The 24,597-nt window shown below is 42.3% G+C and overlaps 1 protein-coding gene across 7 annotated transcripts in view; it reads right to left on the reverse strand.

Moving 5' to 3' along the window:
• The window catches only part of hydin (HYDIN axonemal central pair apparatus protein), a 981,559-nt gene that overhangs the window by 63,265 nt on the left and 893,697 nt on the right, over positions 1–24,597 (reverse strand). For all 7 annotated transcript variants that reach the window (XM_072279252.1, XM_072279251.1, XM_072279249.1 and 4 more), the window contains 5 exons: positions 23,457–23,655; positions 17,812–17,970; positions 13,813–14,093; positions 7,944–8,163; positions 3,244–3,456 (listed from right to left, as the gene is read on the reverse strand). In XM_072279252.1, coding sequence (XP_072135353.1) covers positions 3,244–3,456; positions 7,944–8,163; positions 13,813–14,093; positions 17,812–17,970; positions 23,457–23,655 — 1,072 coding nt within the window. The remainder of the gene's footprint in view (positions 1–3,243; positions 3,457–7,943; positions 8,164–13,812; positions 14,094–17,811; positions 17,971–23,456; positions 23,656–24,597) is intronic.

Raw genomic sequence — 24,597 nt, forward strand, 5'->3', positions numbered from 1 at the left:
GCATTTTTGAGCTTTCTGTGCTTTATTATTATGCTTAAGGATAATTTGTGGTCATGCACACCCATCTGATGGTCTATTCCTGTGCAAGAGTTTACACCTGCCCACGAAACTGAGAGTACCTTGGATGTGCTGCGTGAAGATAAAACGAGAGAAATGTGTTCCACTTCACTCACAGACGTGGATACTGATATCCCTGTAGATAAGGGAGGAGCCACATTCCCCATGCCATATGACTCCCAAGTGAGGTGGGAATGTGGGGCAGGACATGGCCTTCCTGAACTGGTGCAGTCTGTCTGGGGATGGCACCCATAGATGGAGGAAGGAAAACAACCTCTTATGTGTTGCAATGGTGAGAAGCTGTTGTGAATTTTCTGCCACTTCTACCTGGAAGTACACTTTAGTCATGTCCAACTTTGCAAAGTAGCGACCATCGTTCAATTTTGCAAAAAGATCTGCTGGTATTGGTAATGTAAGAAGTCTGCACACATCCTCCTGTGCCATTGGTTTTCTTGATAATGAATACTGGAGCTGCCCAATATGAGTAGTTGACAGCTTTGATCACACCAACTTATTGCAGGAGATCTAGCCTTTGCCCCATGATTGGTGAAGCTGTGTATGGTACTGGTCTTTTGGGACAGAAGACTGAGTTTTCACCTGGATGGAGATGAAGTTCTGTTTGCAGTTTGGTGCAGCAATCTAAACCTTCTTGAAATGCTGCTGCTGGGCACTGTTATAGTTGTTGTTGTATGGTCTCACATACTATGGTGGTATGGTGTCAAATGACATGATTTGTATGGCCAATGTCTTCATAAAGATTTCATCCAGAGGGATTCTCCAGAAGTCAAGCTTCTCCATCCAGTCAGTGGCAGGATATTCAGATCTGGCTGATCTGTTAAGTAACACACAACATTCAACGTCACTATGCCCTGCAGTTCGCCAGTCAGCTAGAAAGTTCCACCTAATGCACTGCAGACAGACTGATGAGTTGATTTGCCTGTGGAGACCCATGTTTCCACCACGTCCATTTGGAGATAATGGTGATGTCTGACACAGTGTCCAGTTGTAGTTTGCCCAACTAATTGTTGATAAATACATTGACGTACTGTCTCCTGCGAGTGAAGTCCACTTTGAAGCTGACCATTAAATTTCTTGTGAATTTTAGTGACCTTTGAAACTTCTTGTCCTTGTGTTCTACTGACCTTCAACACAGTGAAGGATATCAAAAGCACCTCAGTGATGGCATTCGCACAAACGTGCTACTGGGCACCGCATTGACCTTGGTCTGTTCATCCAGGTTGGAATGGCGTTTTAGGTTGATCAAATGCTGACATTCTTGAATGACAGCTTGTAGAGTCATATCAGAGTCTTGCTCCAGTATGGCCAGGAGCTGCATACGATTATCTGTGCCTGAAGAATGTAAATAAAAATCAGACATTTGAGCTGTGATTCAGTCACATCACCCAGCTTGAACTTTCATATTTGCGATTGACCATACTGGCATCTGTGATAAAGTCATTGGTATTGTATTTAATGAGTTTTAGCCAATGGTAGCAAACACTGAAGACAGATGACTGCTCTCCAAAAATGCTTGTTAGCTGTCAGACAGTTTCATCAAATGATGGGTCCCGCAGGTTCTCAGGCAGGATGAAGTTGAAATAAAACTCATGTTCAATAGTACCCAATTTTTGGAGCAAAGTATATGTTTTCCAGAAGCTGTCTTTACTGGTGAACTTGACCCAAAATACATCTTCATATTGATTCAATCATGATTCGAATGTAACTCCCAAAGTCGCATCAAACTGGAAGTTGGAAATAGACTCAACAACCAAGTCATGTGTTTTGTTCAGTTCTTGAGCTCACTCATAACCTGCTGGTTAAAGTTTCAATTAACTTCAGCTGTGGCGTCACATTGATATAATACAGCACCTCATCACCAATTTGTTGTGTTCACTTGCCTATAACTACTGAGGAGACTTGAAGCCAGACAATAGAACTGAGCCGGAACTCGAAATAACTCTTTATTCAGTAAAACTATACGAGTCTCAAAACTCAGCTCAAACTCACACTCCCCAGTACAACGATTTAAATGGCTTACTCCAGAACAACTAAGTTCTTGTTTGGGACTTGCACCCATCAGTGAAGGTCAGCCTGGGATTGGTTTCAGCTGACCACTAGGTGCTGGTTGCTTTGCCTTGACGTTACACAAAGGATTCATGTGAGAAGGATGTTATCAGCTACATATCAGGGCATGTCGTTGAAACCCTGCCACATTCAGGCTCAGGCTGCTTCACTTGCAATCAAAAAAGGAATAACATATTGTGCAGCGCTCCCCATCTCTACAATGGAGAATGCAGGCAGCAGCTGTGATAGGGGAAGGTACTGACAAGACCCCCTTGCAGTTGTATATTGGCCAGTTTGGTGGGATTCCCATCTGTAAGAGAATACAAGGTGTATGGAAAGAGCCCACCTGTATCCTTTGCACAGAATTTCCAAGCAATACTTGCCAAGCAGGAGGTGGTGGGCAGTTCACATCGGCTCTTACTCAGACTCCCACAGAGATGTGATAGCTCAGAAACAGCAGCAAGCCAAGCTGGAAAGTCACCAGGTCAGGACTGCTCAATGGCACAGTGAAACGTCAAAAAGCAGAAACCTGCACACTCTGGAAAGAATAGAAAATGCTGGACATATTCAGTTTGTATCCACACATTTTACATAAACCGCTGAATACTCCCAGCATTTCCTGTTTTTTAGTGTCTGTATCATTCGATACATCCGGCTCAGTTCTCCTGCACTAGGGCAGGTTTATAGACTGACACTCACACGAACAGTAAATCCAAAATAAAATCAGAAAATGCAGCAGCTCTGGGAAGAGAAATAAAGTTCACTTTTCAGGTCAAAGACTGTCTATCAGAAGCATTAACTCTGTTTCTTTCCTCACAGATGCAGCCTGACCTACTGAGTGCTTCCAACAGTTTTTGTTTGTGATTTATATAGCAGTCAATTATCCCACCAGAATATCTTTGGGAGCACCCAGCAAAAACCCATGTGGATACAGGGAGAAGATGCGGAATCCACACAGAGAGCATCAGAGGTCCAGATTGAACTGGACGGTCACTGAAACAGTGGTGCCCACTGTTCTGCTCCTATTACCTGATAGTTCATGACCTTCTTTTGAATTTAATGTTTCAACATTTCTGTTCACAAACAGCTCATAAATCTCTCTGTGCTGCTGGACATTTTTACCTGATGTTTCTTGCCATCGACAGACATTGTTAATGGCCTGTATGTAATCTCATATGCTTGGTTCTGCTGATGAGGTTGTACGATTATATTCTTTGGTCCCATCCAATATTCTCCTTCAATTATAGGCCACAGGTTCCAGATCTGGTTGGTGCGGTTTGTCAGCTGAATGGCGTGTGTCTGTTTAGTCCGAACACAGCAACTGAAACTGATCACCTGTAAGATAAATGGAGATGTCAAGCATGGTTGGAACCTTCCTGGGCAACTTCTGGTCCATGCACACATCACGTATCTACAGCGAGTTCAAGTTTACTGCCATCTGATGTACATATATACGACCAGATAGAACGTCCGTCCTTCAGACCATAGTGCCCTCACAATGCATATGTCATACACAGCGCATGAAACAAAATATTACCACAATTAATAAAATGTAATTTATTGCATGTAGTGTGCAGCACAGGGACACTACAAACAGTAAACAAAGAGTTTGTGGGTCGAGTGGTAGGGATCCTCAACAATACTTGTGACCCTTTTGAATACAACACCCTCAGGAGGGGGAAGGAGACCCCAGTGATCCTCTCAGCAGTTTTTAATTATCCTCTGTAGGGTCTTGTCTCCTGTGAATGCAAGAACAGTTTTCGTTTACTGCTTATACTAGCAGCCCTCTTGGATGCAAACTTCACGGCAATGTGGTCGGCAGGGGCTTTCTTGGGGCCACTTTCATTCTGCTTTCGTACCCTCACTGCAGGTAGTCACACTCATTGCTGTGATCAAATTGCAGAATTAGAACTTGCAAAGCTGTGACTTTTTGGAATTATGTTGTATTTTATCTATAGTCTGCCATTATATAGAACTGAGATATTTCTAAATTGGTTTGTTGTTGTCACTAATACCAAGGTACGGGGAAAAACTTGTTTTTCACATCATCCATGCAGATCATTTTGTAAGAGCAGTGCTCTGAAATTGTATAAAGGAAAACAAGAGAATATAGGATAAAGAGTGATAGCTACAGAGAAGTTGTAGTGCAGGCAGACAATAAGCTGCAAGGCCTTAACGAGTTAGACTCAGAGTTCCAGTGTTCACCTTAACATGCTAGGGACCATTCAGCTTTAAAGCAGAGGGATAGCAGATATCCTTGATTCTGGTGGAAACCAAATTATTGAGAAAATCAGCTTGTCCCTGATGCATTCAGGCAGCTGAATCAGCTTGCTACATGCATGACCTTATTCTATGTGTTGGCTATTCAAAAAAGGCTCTAAAATTGAACCAGTCAATTATAGGCCGGTGAGCCTGACATCTGTAGGTGGGAAAGTTAAAGGATGGTATTCTGAGGGACAGAGCCTATAAAATGTATTCACCACCTTGGAAGTCTTTGTGTTCTTTTGTTTTACAACATTGAATCACAGTGGATCTAATTTGGCTTTTTTGACACTGATCAACAGAAAAGACTCTTTCATGTCAAAGTGAAAACACATTTCTACAAATTGGTCTAAATTTACTACAAATATAAAACACAAAATAATTGATTGCATAATATTCACCCACTTCAAGTCAGTATTTAGTAGATACACCTTTGGCAGCAATTACAGCCTTGAATCTGTGTGGATAGGTCTCTATCAGTTTTGCATATCTGGACACTGCAATTTTTCCTTTTTCTTCTTTACAAAACTGCTCAAGCTCTGTCAGATTGCATGGAAATCATGAGTGAACAGACCTTTTCAAGTCCAGCTACAAATTCTCAATAGCATTGATGTTTGGACTCTGACTTAGCCACTCCAGGACATTAACTTTGTTGTTTTTAAGCAAGTTCTGTGTAGCTTTTGCTTTATACTTGGGGTCATTGTCTTGCTGGAAAATAAATTTTCTCCCAAGTTGCAGTTCTCTTCCAGTCTGTATCAGGTTTTCCTCCAGGATGGGAGTATGCAGTTTAAATGGTTCAGCATAGAATAGCTGGGCTGAAGGGCCTGTATCTGTGCTGTACTTTTCTATGACTCTGTGCTCATTGAACTTGGATGCAGAACAAATAATACTACATCATGTCTGCACTGGCCAATGTATCGATCTAACTAATCACCTGCACTTAGTCTATGTCCCTTTATTCCCTGCCTGTTCATGTCTAAATGCTTCTGAATCATCACAAATGCATATACTTCTTCCACCTCCCCCGGCAGCACTTTGCAGGCACCTGCAAGTCTCTGGGTAAAATAAAAACCTGCCTCACAGATCTTCTTTACACTTCCCCTTTTCACCTTAAAGCTACAGATATTTGACTTTTCTGCCCTTGGAAAGAGACTGTGACTACCTACCATATCTTTGCCTCTCACAAGAACATAAGAACAGTCCACCTGACTGACTTTTCCCCATAACCCTTAATTCCTCTACTAAGCAAAAATCTATCCAACCTTGTCTTTAATATATTTACTGAGGTAGCCTCCACTGCTTCACTGGGCAGAGAATTCCACAGATTTACCACTCCCTGGGAAAAGCAGCTCTTCTTCATTTCCATCCTAAATCTACTCCCCCCAAATCTTGAGACTATGTCCCCTAGTTCTAGTCTCACCCACCAGTGGAAACAACTTTCCTACCTCTAGCTTATTCATCCCCTTCATAATTTTATGTGTTTCTATAAGATCTCCCCTCATTCTTCTGAATTCCAGTGAGTACAGTTCCAGGCAACTTAATAATCTCTCCACAGTCGAGCCCCCTCATCTCTGGAATCAATCTGGTGAATCTGCTCTGCACCGCCTCCAAAGCTAGTATATCCTTCCTCAAGTAAGGAGACCAGAACTCCTCCAGGTGTGGCCCCACCAGTACCTGGTACAGTTGCAATATAACGTCCCTGCTCTTAAGTTCAATCCCTCTAGTAATAAAGGCCAACATTCCATTTGCCTTCTTGATAGCCTGCTGCACCTGAAAACTAACCTTTTGTGATTCATGCACAAGTACTCCCAAATCCCTCTGCACAGCAGCATGCTGCAAATTTTTACCACTTAAATAATAATCGGCTCTTCCATTTTTCCTTCCAAAGTGGATGACCTCACATTTGTCAACATTGTACTCCACCTGCCAGACCCTTGGCCACTTACTTAACTTGCCTGTATCTCTCTGCAGATTCTCCATATCTTCTGTACAATTTGCTTTTGAATTTAGTATCATTAGCAAACTTAGATACACTACACTTCCAGATAGTTAATATATATCGTGAACAGTTGTGGGTCCACACCGACCCCTGCGGCAAACCACTCACCACTGATTGCCAACCAGAGTAACACCCATTTATCCCAACTCTCTGCCTTCTATTTGTTAACCAATCCTCTGTCCATGCTAATACATCACCCCCAACTCGATACATCCTTAACCTATGGATAAGTCTTTTATGAGGCACCTTATTGAACGCCTTCTAGAAATGCAAGTAAATATTGTCCATCTGTTCCCCTCTATCCACTGTGCTCATTATATCCTCAAAGAACTCCAGTAAGTCAAACAGGTCCTGCCTTTGTTCAATCCCTGCTGCATCTGCCTGATGGATCCATTTCCTTCCAGATGCCTTGTTATTTCTTCTCTAATGATAGCTTCAAGCATTTTCACAACTACAGATGTAAAACTAACTGGCCTATAGTTACCTGCCTTTTGCCTACATCCTTTCTTGAAAAGTGGCGTGACATTTGCTGTCATCCATTCGGCTGGGACCTGCCCAAAGTCCAGAAATTTTGGTAAATTATCACCAAAGCCGCTATTATAACTTCTGCCATTTATTTCAGTACCCTGGGATGCATTCCATCCGAACCAGGGGACTTATCTATCTTCAGGCCCACAAGTTTGTTCAGCACTGCCTCTTTAGTGATAGCTATTGTATCAAGGTCCTCACCTCCAATCGCATCCATAACATCTCTCTTTGGCGTATTAGACGTGTCTTCTACTGTGAAGACTGACACAAAATAGTCATTCAAAGCATCCGCCATTTCCTCATTACCCAATATTAATTCCCCCTTCTCGTCCTCCAAGGGAGCTATGTTCACTTTAGCTACCCTTTTCCGCTTTATATAATTATAAAAACTCTTACTATACGATTTTATATTTTGTGTTAGTTTATTTTCATAATCTATCTTCCCTTTCTTTATTGCTTGCTTCGTGGTATTTCATTGCCTTTTAAAGTTTTCCCAATCTTTTAGTTTCCTACTACACTTGGTGACTTTATATGCATGAGTTTTAGTTTGATGTCTTCTTTTATTTCCTTAGTTATCCAAGGCTGGCTCTCCCCACCCTTACTGTCATTGCTTTTAACTGGAATATACTTTTGTAGAGCACTGTGAAAAATCTCTTTGAAAGTCTTCCACTGTTCCTCAACTGTCCCACCATGTTTGATCTCTGCAACTGTTAACTCTGGTTTTACAACACTATGAAAAGCATCACTTTTACAGTGTAGCCCATGGCAAGCACCTTGCACTGAGGCTTCATAAAACCGACAGATGACTACTTTTCAAGAATTTACCATGCCGGACTGTGAACAATGAGTGATTTTCCTTCACAGAGCTGCAGGCCAAGAGTGACTGAGAACACCCTGTGCAAAGAGGGGAACAAGAGCTCTGAGCTGATACAATGCCTCTCAAGGCCCAAACGCATCCCAAGCTGCAAGAGTGACAGGGCCCCGTGATAACACGAAATGCCACAACCTGTTAGTGTAGAGTTAGTGGTTGTACCTCTTTCATGGCTGATGCTGGCACACACGATCCTGTTAGGTGGATTTGGAGGGATTTGGCTCTTTCAATGAAGCAGTTCAGGTCTTGCACACGAATGTCTGTGTTCACAGCGGCAGGATGGAATTCCACCTCCAAGGACACTTCCATTCCTGGTGACAGATAACCCTCCATAGGGCTGATTGAGAAGTGTGGCTTAAATCTTTCAATTTCCCACCTAAAGCTGCAATATGAACATTTTAGAGAAGAAGATTTAATTTCTGGTGCTTTGTCAAAGGGCTTAACTTGTTTGACTTACACTTTTAACATTTAATATTAACATATTAAAACATCTTAAACACGAGAAAGTCTGCAGATGCTGGAAATCCAGAGCAACACATACAAAATGCTGGAGGAACTCAGCAGGTCAGGCAGCATCTATGGAAGTGAATAAACAGTTGACATTTCAGGCTGAGACTCTTCTCCCAGACAGTAAAGGAAAGAGGGATGATGCCAGAATAAAAAGATGGTGGGAGGGAATTGGGGGATTGCTTTGTCTAGCACCTCCACTCCATTTGCCAAAAGAGGGAACTTCCTTGTGGCTAAACATTTTAATTCCCTTTCCCATTCCTATTCCAATATGTCAGTCCATCACCTGCTCTCGTGTCAAGATGAGGCCACCCTCAGGGTGTAAGAGGAATACCTTATATCTTATCTGCATAGCCTCCAACCTGATGGCATGAATACCAATTTCTCCTTTTGGTAAAAACATTTCATCCCTCCCCCTCTCCTCTCTTCTATTCCCCGCTCTGGCCTTTTATCTCGTCTCACTTGCCTATCACTTCCCCCGGGTCCCCTCCTCCTTCTCTTCCTCCTACGATCCACTCTCCTCTCCTATCAATTCCTTCCTCTCCAGTCCTTTACCTTTCCCACCCACCTGGCTTCACCTGTCACCTTATAGCGAGCCTCTTTCCTCTCCCCCCATCTTTTTATTTCTGGCATCCTCCTTCCTTTTCAATCCTGAAGAAGCAAACTTTGGATGCTGCATGACCTGCTGAGATCTTCCAACATTCAGTGTGTGTTGTGTTGCTTTAAAACATCTTAGTGGAGAATTGGATGGTGGCCAAATGTTCGGTGAAATGAGTGAGCTTTAAGATGTACAAACAAAGAAGGTAAACTGTTCTGTAATACCTGATGTCCATGTCAAGGGGCTAGATCACCCCCACATGTAAGAATGTGAAGAATCTACTTTCCATATATGCTTTAATGGTCATCAATAGTAAACACCGTTAATGTGTTGAACAGAGCACAACTCATCTTACTTGTGAGACCAAACACTAGCCAGCAAGATGTGATACGACTGGACAAAGTACAAAGTTCTCTCCAACACTGTACCTTATCAACCAGAACACCTGAAAACAGGAATAGGAGTAGGCCACTCGGTCCCTCAAGCATGTCCCTCCATTCAACATAACTGATCTACCCCAGGCCTCCGCTCGTCTTCTGTGTCAATTCCACAGAACCCTCAGCTCTCAACATTTCAATAATGTAGCTATTTTTCTTTAAATACACCAAGTGATCCAGCCTGCAAGACAGAGAATTCCAGAGATTCACCACACTCTGTACTCTGAGAAGAAATTCCTGCATTTTCAGTTTAAAGTTTCTGGTTTTGATTTAAATTTAGAGTTGTTTATTAATGACATGTACATCAAAACATACAGTGAAATGTGTCATTTGCATTAACAACCAACACAGTCTGAGGATGTCCTGGGGGCAGACCACAAGTGTCACCACACATGGGGGGAATATCTCAACTTTGCATCTTGTGAATCCTCAGGATCTTGTGTGTTTCAGGAAGATCACTCAAATCTCCAAAGAATACAGAGCTAACATTTTTAAGCTGCCTGTGACAGGAAAACTCTCTCATTTCAGGAAATAACTTGGAAAATCCTTCAATGCTAATATATCATCTATTAAATAAAGTGACTTATAAATGAATGAAAGAGAAGTTTATCTAAAGCTGGGGAGTTTCACACTCCTGCTGACCGCTGTGTGCCCAGACTGGAGATGAAGATGTTACGCAACACCTAATCTTCAGCCTGGGCATGTTGCAGCCTGCAGACTCTGTATCAAATTATTTGGTGTTAAATAAGTCACTCCTTCTATCTGTCTGCATCAGAACTGACTATTCTTGCTTGCCATACTCTCTTCCCCACCCCCACCCCTTTTGCTGTAGTGACTACTTTGCTGGCCGTGTCCCAGTTGACTAGATTAAACAGCATTCCATAGATTATGCACATTAGCAAATAAAGTACATGTACAAAGAAGCATAATCAAATCTCAACACTTACCCAATCTGAGATATTCCCTTTACTTTACCCAAGTCCGTTTCCCATTTTCTCTGCTGCCTTACTAACTTGTTTTCTCTCTGATGAAGAGTTTCAGATCTGACACATTAATTGCCTCTACATACTGATGCTCCATGACTGCTGCAGCTTTTCCAGTATTCTCTGCTTTTAGCTCACTTTTCTTGCATTTGGGGGATTTGTTTTCACTAGCTATTTCATTGTTAATTTTGGATTACACCAAATTCTAAACTACAGATGTCCAGCTAAATAGCCTTCAATTGTTTGCTTTTTATCACCCTCTTTTCTTGCATGAGAGGGCTGCCGCAGTAAAGCAGCCAACATAATCAAAGACCCCCCACCACCCCAGACATTCTCCATTCTCCTCTCTCCCATCAGGCAGAAGATACAAAAGCTTGAAAGCATGTACCACCAATTTCCAGGACAGCTTCTATCCCACTGCTATAAGACTTCTGAACCGTCTGCTAGCCTATTGGTCTATTGATTATGGCCTTGCACCTTATTGTCTGCCCGCACTGCACTTTCTCTGTAACCATAACACTTTACTGTGAACTCTGAAACTGTTTTTCCCTTGTGCTACCTCGATGCACTGATGCGATGACATGATCTGTATGAATACTTGTGGTTTCCCCATCCACTGTCACCACATTCACTGCTCCCTCTCCAGAACACGGGGTGTTTGCAAATGACTCTACTCTCTCTGTGGTCAATTCCTTTTAAACAATTGGATTCAGCTCATTAGATCCTGGTGACCTATCTACCTTCAGTCTCAATACCTTTTCCTATACTTTTTCTCTCCTGATCAGATTCGTAGCATATTTGTCCACACTACTTCAGTTATCCTTGAGGTATCTGCAATAATTCCCACTGTGAATGAAATAGGCTTATTCACTTTATGAATTAGAGGTATTGTATGCAAAAGCAAGGAAGCTAAGCTCTCCCTTTCTAACCTGGTAGTTCTGACTCGGTTGGAGAACTCTTGGTTGCACATAAGCATTGAATGCCAAGGCTTCTCCAAGCCTGTAAAGGAGATTTACTGGAATAGCCTCGATGATGTGATGAGACTGCAGTTATTTTCACCTTGAAGTTAGAGGAAGACTCAACAAGAGCTGTTCAAAACCACATAGGTCTAGACAGGCAAATAGGGAGAAACTGTTTCCAGAAGGGTCAGTAAACAGAGGACACAAACTTAAAATGATTGGCAGCATTTTGTGTGTAGTGAGTTCCAATGTTCCCGAGCAAAGGAAAGTGCAGTAGAATGGAAGCAACTGGATAATTCCCACAAGCTCAGTGACTGCCTTCTATGCCTCTGATATTCTTGATTCAGGGTCAGAACACACAGGCACCAGAGTCTCACCACCCGCACCAATGCACACAGAGGGTTCTGAATCTGCTCAGTTTAAATCAGTGAATGTCAACTGTCATAGTGCTGCAGATGTTAAGACTAATAGGTGTCCATTAGAGATTTTAAGTGGTGCAGATGCCAATGGAGCGGCCCTGGGCAGCTTTGAGGTTTTTCTGCTGGTCTGTTGCCAGTCTGATGCCTGAACCAGCTAGTAACGTAATAAACTCTTCTTGGGCTATAGCTGGATACAGCTATCAACTTTAACTGATGTGTTGATGACAAACTCTGCCATCGAAACCCCAGTTAAAATCAATACTTGTACCCGGCTGGTAGCCTGAGAAGAGTTTATTTTATTTGTAACATATGCCGGGGAAGCACCAGATCCTTTTTCACAATCCAAGTCATTACAAACTAGCTGGAGTCTGGCAAAACCTATTTAGTCCAGCCTCAAATAAAAAGGGAGGATACTGGAATTACTCAGCATGTCAGGCAGAACCTGTGGGAAAAGGAAAAAAGTTAATATTTCAGGTTGTAGTGGTCTTCAATCAGAAATGTTACATCTGTTTCTCTACCCACAGATGCAGCCTCGCCTGTTGAATATTTCTAATATTAAATGTTGTAACTTTATACTTCCCATATCTGCAGTTTTTCTTTTTGATTTTCTGTTTGGCATAGTCTGTCAACAAGTGTTGATTTTCCAACATTCAGAGGGCAAGATTAAGTTGCACAACAGCAGAGCAGAGATGTGTACCTTGCTCAGTGAACCCTAGAGAAATGCATGGGTCAGATCACTTAGACAAGCTCTGACAAGGAATTTAGTACTGTCACTAAAGTCAGATCAACAATTCTTCTTTTTCAGTGCCATGGCTTTGTTTAAAGCCAGATTTAAGGGTTCAGAGTTACAGAGCACAGAACAGGCCATCCGGACAAACTGGACATGCTGTCCAAGATGCCTATCTGTGTTAGCCCTGTTTGTCTGCATTTCCTCGATATATCCGTAAACCTTTCCTTTTCGTACAGCCGTTCAAATGTTTTATTTATTAACCGTGCCTGCCCCTACTACCTCCTCTGGCACCTCTATGTGAAAAATTTGCCCTTCAGATCCTCTTTAAATCTTTCCCCTCTCAGCTTAAACCTCTGCCCTCTATTTTAAAATCCCTCACCCTGAAAGACAGGCTGTAACTATCTATCTTATTTATGCCCCTCATGACTTTACAAGCTTCTATAGGGTCATCCCTCAGCTTCCTTAGCTCCAGGGAAAAACAGTCCCAGCCCATCCAGTCTCTGCACGAACTCAACCCAATCAGACTGTACAGATATCAGCAGGCTGTCTGGGAAACGAGGCTATGCTCTGAGAAGAACACCCTTAACATATTGATCTAATCAACAGTAAACAGGGCTCAGCTGATCAGCATTGAAAGAAAATGAGAACTGCAGCCAACTTTGGGTTCCACGTTTCAGGATAAGAGTGCCCTCCAAGACTGGCAGATGTTGGAAGGTTGCAGTAAGTCAATTGGATTGAAATAGCTCAGTCAGAAGAAATTCTGTAGATAATCTGGAGCAACACACACATCATGGTGGAGGAACTCTGCTGGTCAGGCAGCATCACTGGAGGGAAATGAATAGCTGATGTTTCAGGATGAGACCCTTCACCAGAACTCAGAAGGAGAGACTGTGAGTTTGTACGTTTGGAGTTGAGGTGGCAAACAATCAGATGAACAAATAGCCATCAGTATCAGAGCCTGAAAAAGCTTCAGGCATCCAAACAAGTTGCACTGGCAGTTAATTGGATTTAACATGTACAGTACTGTGCTAAAGCCTTTGGTACACATATAGAACTAGGAGGCCTATGATTTTGCACAGTACTGTAGTAATTTTATGTATTGCACTGTATTGCTGCAACTATGATGTCGTGACACCTTTTAATGTCTAAAACCGGTCAAAATCCTACATAGCCCTCTGTTTTTCTATTATCCATATTCCAATCTAAGAGTCTCTCCCTGTTTAGACAGGGATTTAGACAGGGATTTGAATTCATGCCTGCCAGGTTCCGAGGCAAGAGAATAAACCATTGCTAATTGTTGAGTGCAGAAGGGAGATGAGTTTCAGCAGATCAGTGAGATCCCTAATAGACATGGCCACACTGTGACAAGATAGTCCTCACTGATTATGAATTTGCTACCTGGCTCCAATATCGCCAATGTTCTTCAACATGACCAGCCGGGTGGCCTTGCTGCGGAAGACCACGGCCCCAAATGCGATGCAGTCCTGGTCCAGTACGATCTCAGTCCCCTGGCAGCATCCTCGAATCACAAAGAGAGCCTTGGAAACACCTGGCAACTCCATTCTCACTTCTTCAGCGAACTCGGGAATCCGGCAGACTGGGGAGAAGGTGACTGCAACATTGCAGGTGCCCCCCTGTGCTTTCAGCGTAATCTCGTTGTTTGGCGATAGGCTTAGAACCTGAAAAAGGAGTAAGTAAAATGAGCAAGCCACATATGTACATTAAACATATCCTGGAATCAATTAGTGCAAATTCAGAATATTTTGCACTACAGCTATTGCATCCTAACCAAAGCTGCTTCAGTGAGTAGCCTTGCCACAGCCTTTCTCCTTGTACCTAACTGTATTTGTATACCTGCACTGTGCTTTGTATCTGCAACATTTGTTAATGCTTTTCCTTTAGTACAACCTTGTTGTACTTATGTGTGGGATAATCTGACTAGATAATATGCAAGCTTTTCACAGTATCTCAGAACATGAGACAACACAGTAATTACACTGGACAATAAAGATGTTGCTTCCTGAATACTTTTGGGTGTATCTTATGCATTTTGGTCTGCTGATCATGAAAATCACCATGAAATTTCCCTATCGCACACCACTTTTTGAAATCTCCTATATTTGCTATTTGAATTCATAATTCAATTCAGAATAACTGAAGCCAAGATTAAGGAAGGCATTTTTGTAGGTCCACAAATCAAACAGTTCACAAATGACAGGCAAATCAAAGAACTTCAAATGGGACCAGAGAAAACCTCATGGAAGGCATTCAAGGATATAATTGTTGCTGACTTCATTCAAATTTGTGGATGAGTTTGTGCCTACGAAAACTTACTATACATTCTGAATCTAAAAGCCATGGATGAACCAGGAGGTTCGTCATCTACTGAGGGCTAGATCTGTGGCATTTAAGTCTGGCGACTCAGTTCTGTACAAGAAAACCAGGTATGAATTCCGGAGGGCTATTTCAAGAGTGAGGAAACTTCTCCTAGCAAAGGTTGGAGGTGACATTGGATACATGTCATCTCTGGCAAGGTTTGAAGGACATTACTTCCTACAAAGCAAATCCCAATAGTAAGAATGGCAGTGATGCTTCACTCTCAGTGCCTTCTATGCCCACTTTGAAAGGGAGAATATAACTACAGCTGTGAAGATCCCTGCTGCACTCGGTGACCCTGTGATCTCCGATACCGAAGCTGACGTTCGGCTGTCTTTCAGGAGAGTGAACCTTCATAAGCCAGCAGTACCTGGTAAGGCTCTGAAAAGTTGTGCCAACCAACTGGCAGGGGTATTCAAGGACATCTTCAACTTCTCACTGCTACGGTCAGAAGTTTCCACCTGCTTCAAAATGGCAACAATTATACTAGTGCCCAAGAAGAGCTGTCTTAATGATGATCATCCAGTAGCACTCACATCTACAGTGTTGAAGTGTTTTGAAAGGTTAGTCATGGCTAGAATCAACTCCTGCCTCAGCAACGACCTGGCCCCATTACCATTTGCCTATCACCACAATAGGTCTATGGCAGATGCAATCTCAATGGTTCTTCACGTGGCCTTAGATCACCTGGACAATTCAAATACCAATGTAAGGAGACTATAGCTCAGCATTTAACACCATCATTTTCACAGTTCTGATCAATAAGCTATAGAACTTGGGCCTATGTATTTCCCTCTGCAATTGGATTCTTGTCTTCCTAACACAATTTGTCTGGATTGATAATAATATCTCCTCTTCACTTGCGATCAAAACTGGCACATCTTAGGGATGTGTCCTTAGCCCACTGCTCTGCTCTCTCTGTGCCTATGATTGTGTGGCCAAATGGCATTTATAAATTTTCTGATGATATAACCATTGTTGGCACAATCTCAGATGGAGATGAGAGGGCATACAGGAGCAAGATATACCAGCTAGCTGAGTGGTGTCACAGCAACAACCTTGTCAGTGAGACCAAAGAGCTGACTGTAGACTTCAGGAAGGATAAGACAAGGAAACATGAACCAATCCTCATAGAGAGATCAGAAGTGGAGAGAGTGAGCAATTTGAAGTTCCAGGGTGTCAAGATCTCTAAGGATCTAACCTGATCCCAACATATTGATGCAGCAATAAAGAAGGCAAGACAGCTGCTAGATTTCATTAGGAGTTTGAGGAGATTTGGTTTGTCACCTAAAACACTCGATGAGCTGCATCACAGTGTGGTATGTGGGGTGTGTCTACTGACAGGATCAAAAGAAGCTACAGAAAGTTATGAAATTAGTCAGTTCCATCTTGGGTACCAGCCTCCGTAGAATCCACAACATCTACAAGGTACGGTGCCTCAGAAAGGCAGCGTCTATTATTAAAGACCTCCATCACCCAGGACATGCCCTCTTCTCATTATTACCATCAGGAAGGTGATACAGAAGCTTGAAGGCACACACTCAGTGATTCAGGAACAGTATCTTCCCCTCTGCCATCTAATTCCCAAATGGACATTGAACCCACGAACACTACCTAACTTTTATTTCATATTATTTCTGTTTTTGCACTAATTTAACAAATATATATATATACTTACTGTAATTGATTTACTTTTTTTCCTATATTATCATGTATTGCATTGTACTGTTGTCGCTAAATTAACAAATTTCACGACACATGCTGGTGATAATAAACCTGAATTTGATTCTGACTCTGAAAATTTTCTTGACATCCACAGAGCACCAAACTACATACAGCTGGTTGACAACATGTTTCAAGCACACAAAACCATGAAGTGCAACATGTCACTAAAGATTCATTTTCAGCATTCCCATTTAAAATTCTTCCCTGCAAATCTTGGTGCTTTCAGTGACAAGCATGGTGAAAGGTTTCATCAGGACATTGTGGTCATGGAGAACCAGTACCAGGACAACTGGAATCCATCAATGCTGGCTGATTATTGTTGGACACTTCAGCGAGAAGCTTTAGATAAAGTACAAATGAAATCATCAACAAAACACTTTTAGTTTAGTTGAACTACTGCAAAGCATCAGCACCGTTATGCAATTAAATACATTATAGCCAATAAAAATTAACTTCTTGTTTCTCCGAATTCTTATGTGATACAAGTAGTCTGAAATCATATTTGTGTTCAGCTGTGGTCTATCATAAAGAAAATAAATTTCTGAGGAAGCAAAACTTTTGAAAAAAAATTGTTGGCCATTGTTACTAGTTATTGATGCTATCTTGTTACTGATTAGAGTTGAATGGATAGCCTGCTGATTCTGCAGTGTCTCTCCAGTGTGCCCAGAATGGCTGTCCCTGATGGCAGAGCAGTGTTCCTGGGATTATACTGGAGAAGGGTTGCAATATCCCCCAGAGATCTCTACGTCCCCGGGGACCCACAGCCTCACAATCTCACCTGTGTAGAATGAGGAAGGAAGCAGAAGGAAGGAAAGTGTAGGCATTTGAGGGTGTTCTCTGCCTACCTGTACAGTCAGAGAACAGCACTTACAATGAACACGATTCTAATTCCCCAATCCACAACCTCATTAATGGAAAGTGAACAGGAGAGATCTCTCACAGTTACAGCATCACTGACGGGGGTAAATCTCTCACTAGTTACAGTGAGATTCAGATTCAGATTTTTTATTGCATGTACATCCAGTAAAATATGTCATTTGCATTGATAACCGGCAAGTGTCATCACACACTCCAGTGACGACATAGCGTTCCCACCATTACCAACATTAATGTCACCAACAGTTTTGTGATCAGAGGAAATCTCCCAATGCTTATGGTGCCCCTAACAGAAAGATCAGAGGAAATCTGTTGCTGTGGTAACTGCTAAGTTTATGCACAGAGCTTTGAACTTGACTGGCATTTGTTCTTACTGTTAAAGGATGGCAGAGTTCAGATCTGACGGATTAGCATTCATACCTTGGTGTTCTGAAGAAGTTGTTGGTTAGGAGTCATAGAGAGAATGAAATTCACAGGCACCAGGCTCCTGTTGATTATCGGCACCACTTTCCTCACAGACTGTCCAACCTTCAGAGGCTGGAAATAAACCACCTTGTTCTTGGGATTGACAACTTCAACCTGGAAAGAAAGAATATGTAAAGTGTCACTGTATCTGATTGTTGAAATGAATGCAGATAAATGAAGAGCAAATGTGTAAGAGTGGACCCTACATCTACCCTACAGACTCAGAGTAATAGGGAACTTCCACTAATGTTTCTGGACCAAGTTAACAACAGAGCTAAAGATAAATATACAGTATGTTCATTATGCCACTGAACTTCCGGGTATCTGCGTGGTGCAGACAAGCTGTCCATTTCTGACAAAGTATCAATCTCAACACTTTGGGATGTTCTGGAGAATTTTCCTTTTGTATGTCCTGTTGTCTGGATACATTGCATTGAAACATAAAGATCTCTACACTTCTTAATTGAATTGAATTGACTTTATTTCTTACATCCTTCACATACATGAGGAGTAAAAATCTTTACGTTACGTCTCCGCCTAAATGTGCAACATGCAATCATAGTAATTTATAATAAATAGGACAGTCAATTTAACCTAGAAATACACTCAAATCAGCGTGAGTTAATCAGTCTGCTGGCCTGATGGAAGAAGCCGGTGGAGACAGTTGGCTCTGGCCTTTATGCTGCGGTACCGTTTCCCAGACGGTAGCAGCTGGAATAGATTGTAGTTTGTGTGGCTCGGATCCCCAATGATCCTTCCGGCCCTTTTCTCACACCTGTCTTTGTAAGTGTCCTGAATGATGGGAGGTTCACAACTACAGATATGCTGGGCTGTCCGCACCACTCTCTGCAGAATCCTGTGATTAAGGGAAATACAGTTCCCATACCAGGCAGTGATATAGCCAGTCAGGATGCTCTCAATTGCACCCCTGTAGAAGCGTCTTAGGATTTGGGGGGGGGCGCTATACCAGAATTCCTCAACTGTCTGAGGTGAAAGAGGTGCTGCTGTAGGACTTAAAGCTGTTTATCCTCTCAACCCCAGATCCATTGATGTCAATAGGGGTTAGCCCATCTCCATTCCTCCTGTAATCCACAACTAGCTCCTTTGTTTTTGCGACATTGAGGGAGAGGTTGTTTTCTTGACACCACTGTGTCAGAGAGATGACTTCTTCCTTGTAGGTCACCTCGTTATTGTTTGAAATTAGGTCAACCAATGTAATGTCGTTGGCAAATTTATTTAGCAGATTAGAGCTGTGGGTGGCGACACAGTCATGGGTATACAGAGAGTAAAGGAGGGGACTTAGTACACAGCCTTGTGGGCCTCCTGTTTTGAGAGTCAGAGGGGTGGAGATGAAGGAGTCCACTGTTACCACTTGCCGGTGATCTGACAGGAAGTCCAGGATCCAGCTGCACAAGCCAAGGTCAAGGCAGAGTCAATGGTGGTTGATCAGAAGAATCCCAAGGAAACTTCTGCAAGATAATTCAGCTTGTGCAGGATCTTGCCAGTCCTTGACAGGCACATATCTATATCCAGATGACAGCAGGCAGGCTGCCCTACTGCTGTCTCTGCATGCTTCATGAATACTGCAGGCTGTGTTTCCATAGCTCTCAGTCTACAGACAAGATGTGTACACTGCACGGTAAGAATTCACATAAACCAGCAAGCTGGATGAACTTTTCTCCATTATTTGCTCGGTATAATACCTCTAAGCCTAGCTTTTATTAAAAATACAATGAGGTGTTTGTGTGACAAAGGTGTGCTTCAGCAGTGAATTGGAACTGTATCAAGACAGAAGCTCTTGGTGGGTCAAACCTCCTGGATCTTTGAGGAAACATTTAACCACTCATTGAACTGGCCACAATACAACAAGCACAGGTAGTGGTTTGTGAAGTTGCTCTACCTAGTTGTCATGGACCATTTGGAACAAACACGCTGTTTCCACACAATATAACTCTACAAATCTATGAATTAGTCACAATGTGACAAAGAGGTGCAATACAGGCTGATCCATGCTTCTGATCATCCCTCACATCAGTGGGTTTCCTGATACTGCCCTCTCCCTCAGTCTGAACCCAGTATCTAACCCTGGTAAGCTTTGGGACAAGGGCTTCTCTCACACAGAGTTCTCATCCTACCCTTGTGAACACTGCTGTTCACTCAGGTCCTGTGTGAAATGGGAAAGGCCTTTCCCTCGAAGAACAAATCCTTTGACCTGTGTCCTTGCAGACCATCACACCATCACACATCCTCAATGTTTTAGGAACACCTTCTTTCCCTCCACCGTCAGGTTTCTGAATATTCCTTGAACCGCTGACATAATCTCACTACTTGGATCTTTTTGCACTACTTGTTTGTTTTTTCATGTTGATGTAATTTATACTATTCCTTTAAGAATTACACTGTACTCTGCCATTAAATAATACATTTCATGCCATAAACCTAATTCATCTCGAACCTCCCTTTGAACGTACTGGAGCCCACCCCCGCTGGAACATCTCAAACCTCCCTTTGAACATACTGGAGCCAACCCCCACTTGAACATCTCAAACCTCACATTGAACACAGTGGAGCCAACCTCCCCTGGAACATCTCGAACCTCCCCTTGAACGTACTGGAGCCCATCTACAGTTCTTCACCTAGCCACTGATCTGTAATGATATCATCCAAAGTCAAGGCACGAGTTCCCACCTGAATACCGGCAACGCTTCCCTCGATCCCCTCAGATGTTTATCTGCCATAAGTACTTGGTGAGCAGAAATTTATAGTTGCAGAGTCAGCTTAGTAGCAGGCTGTTCAGCACCATGCTAGTCCGACCTGACTTTCTGCCTAGTCCCATCTACCTGCACCTGAACTATAGACCTCCAAACCTCTCCTATCCTAGTACCGATCCAAACTTTTCTTAAGTATTAGAGGTTGTATCGGCATCTACCACTTCTGCTGCCAGCTTGTTCCATAATTGCATCACCCTCTATGTAAGGAGTTTACCCTCAGATTCCTCTTAATTGTTTCATCTTTTTCCCTAAACCTATGACTTCTAGTTCTATTCTCAGCAAGTCACCCCATCCTGATAATTTTGTGCACCTCTAGCTAATCTACCCTCATTCTCCTGCTCTCCAGGGAGTACAGTCCTCACCTGTTTAACCCTTCCCTGTAATTCAGGCCCCAAGACCTGACAACATCCTTGTAAATTTTCATTCTTTCAGTCTTATTAATATGTTCCCCATAGGAAGGTGACCAGAACCACACACAATAATCTAAATTCAGCCTCACTGTCTTGTACTACTTCAACAATGCATCCAAACGCCCCGATTTATAAAGGCTCTCTTTACAATCCAAATTGTCCATACCAATCAACAGTCCCTCTTTTTTATTACAGTTGTGCAGACCAACCATTGCTCTGAGCAGAAAATTTTACATGGCCTGAAAACTGCATGACATTTTCAATGATTTTATGTAATATGCTACATTTTGGTTGGACTAATCAAAATAGGACATACACGGTAAATAGTAGGGCATTGAAGAATGCTGTAGAACAGAGGGATCTAGGAATAATGGTACATAGTTCCCTGAGGGTGGAATCTCATGTGGATAGGGTGAGAAGAAAGCTTTTGGTATGCTGGCCTTTATTAATCAGAGCATTGAGTATAGGAGTTGGGATGTAATGTTGAAATTGTATAAGGCATTGATAAGGCCAAATTTGAAGTATTGTGTACAGTTCTGGTCACCAAATTATAGGAAAGATGTCAATAAAATTGAGAGAGTACAGAGCAGGTTTACTAAAATGTTGCCTGGGTTTCATCTCCTAAGTTACAGAGAAAGGTTGAACAAGTTAGGTCTTTATTCTTTGGAGTGTATAAGGTTGAGGGGGGACTTGATAGAGGTGTTTAAAATTATGAGGAGGATTGATAGAGTTGACGTGGATAGGCTTTTTCCATTGAGAATGGGGGAGATTCAAACAAGAGGACATGAGTTGAGAGTTAAAGGGCAAAAATTTAGGGGTAACATGAGGGGGAACTTCTTTACTCAGAGGGTGGTAGCTGTGTGGAACGAGCTTCCAGCAGAAGTGGTTGAGGCAGGTTCGATGTTGTTGTTTAGAGTTAAATTGGATAGATATGTGGACAGGAAAGGAATGGAGGGTTATGGGCTGAGTGCAGGTCGGTGGGACTAGGTGAGAGTAAGAGTTCAGCACGGACTAGAAGGGCTGAGATGGCCTGTTTCCATGCTGTAAGTGTTATATGGTTATATGGTTAATATGCACTTCAAGCAAACACAAATCCAAACTCATAACAGAAGTAAACAATAACAGGCAGTCAAAACAACTGACAGGCACAATGGCAAAAGAAAAATGTTTTGACTAGATGGCATTGGCGTACAGCGGGCAGGTCATTTATTAACAACAAGCAACCAGTTTCCATTCTAGTAGTGTTTGAACTTCACACACTGACAATGAAGCTCTAAAAATGTTTCAAAGTAAAGGTTGTGGTACATTTATTATTCAGAAAATTTATGGATAATATTCATTAACACAATTAATTACAGGGTATTTCACAATTATATTAACAGATTTCAAGATGATATTGGCATGATTTCAGAATTATATTAACATTATATAAAAGAAAATTCCAGCTGCATGGCAGCAGAGGCTATATGCATGGGAGCGCACACACATGCAGCTCAGAGGGAAGAGTGGTGCCATCAAGATATTTATCTAAAGAATCAGAATCAAGTTTTTTTTCCACTGACATGACTCAGGAAACTTGTTACTTTGTGGCAGCAGTACAGTGCAGACAGGGTGAATTTTATTTCTCTATTTAGAGTTACAGCATGAAATAGGTCCTTTTGGCCCAACAAGCTGCATCACCCAACAACCCACCTATTTAACACTAACCACAGGACAATTTACAATGACCAATTAACCCACTAACTGGTACGTCTTTGGACTGTGGGAGGAAACTGGGTCATCTGGACAAAATGCACGCAGTCACAGGAAGAACTTACAAGCTCCTTACAGGTGGCACCAGAACTGAACTCTGAACTCTGACACGCCGAGCCGTAATAGTGTCACACAGACCTCTACACTACCATGTAGAGTACGATTCATAAACTATATTTTGTTATTCTACTTTACACTATGTATTTATTTTTAGTTGTAATTTATGGTAATTTACTGTGACTGCACTGCTGCAAAAGATCAAATTTCATGACTTATTTCAGTGACAATAAACTTGATTCTGATTTTGAGAGGTAGACCTACTCTCAACAAATAGAACTACCTCCTATTCCACTTTGAGGGAAGTTTTGGGGATACAATATTTCGTTTAAGAGCAAAGCCCAGTATTTCTACTATGTTTTAGAATGTGAGGCAGTACAGATTGCAGTCATCCAGTCAAACAAAATAAATCTTCAAAGCTTGAGCCATTTTCCACCTCCGCCTGCTCTTCTTCAATCGAAATGACACTTCAAAGAGGAAAATGAGTACTTGCAGTGGCTGAACCTGAAGCACTTCAGTAAAATGCCTCTGTTCATGAAGCCAGGATTAAAACCCTCCTGAAACTGAAATATATGTGCCCCCAGAAAGAGCCCACCAATTATGAGAATACCTTCATCTCCGTCCCTTGGCCAAGGATCTTGACACTTTGGTAGCTGAGTCCATTCATCGCGAAGGTGACCTTTTCCTTGTACTTGATTGACTCTCTCGGGTAGAAGGTAATGACAGCTTCCACGCTTTTCTTTGGTGCCAGAGTGCAGGGCTGGAATTTTACCTCCAGGTAGGAGTTTGTGGGGAACAAGCACTCCAGGCTTGTCGTGAGAAATAAAAGTGAACGGTGAGACATGTTACATTCAGAGGAGGACATGCACAGTTGCAAGCACATTTCAGATACTGCTGTTCCACAATTATCAGAATCAGGTTTAATATCACTGGCATATGCTGTGAAATTTGTTGTCTTTACAGCAGCAATACAATGCAATACATACTAATAGAGAAAAAAACTATGAATTACAGTAAATATATACATAAATATATAATAGTTAAATTAAATAAGTAGGACAAAAGTAAAACATTTTAAAAAATATATAGTGAGGTAGTGTTCATGCGTTCATTGTCCATTCAGAAATCAGATGGCAGAGAGGAAGGAGCTGTTCCTGAATTACTGAGTGTGTACCTTCAGTCTCCTACACCTCCTTCCTGATGGTATCAATGAGAACAGTGCATGTGCTGGGTGATCGGGGTGCTTAATGATGAATGCTGCCTTTTTGAGGCACTGCTCCTTGAAGATGTCCTGGATTCTACGGAGGCTAGTGTCCATAACGCAGCTGGCTAAATATATAACACTCTGCAGCTTTTTTTTAACCCTGTGCAGTAGCGCCACGCACACACACACACACACAGACACACACACACACACACACACCACACACACATACACACACACCACACACACACACCACACACACACATACCACACACACACACACACATACATAGGCACACACACCACACACACACACACACACACACACACACACACATACAGGCACACCCCCCCCACACACACACACGCACACACACAACCACACACACACACGCACACACACAACCACACACACACACATACATAGGCACACACACCACACACACACACATACACAACACACACACAGGCACACACCACACACACACACACCACACACACACCGCACACACACACCAGACAGTGATGCAGTCACTTAGAATGCTCT

The sequence above is a fragment of the Mobula birostris genome, chromosome 15 (assembly GCF_030028105.1).
Source record: "Mobula birostris isolate sMobBir1 chromosome 15, sMobBir1.hap1, whole genome shotgun sequence".
Classification (NCBI taxonomy): domain Eukaryota; kingdom Metazoa; phylum Chordata; class Chondrichthyes; order Myliobatiformes; family Myliobatidae; genus Mobula; species Mobula birostris.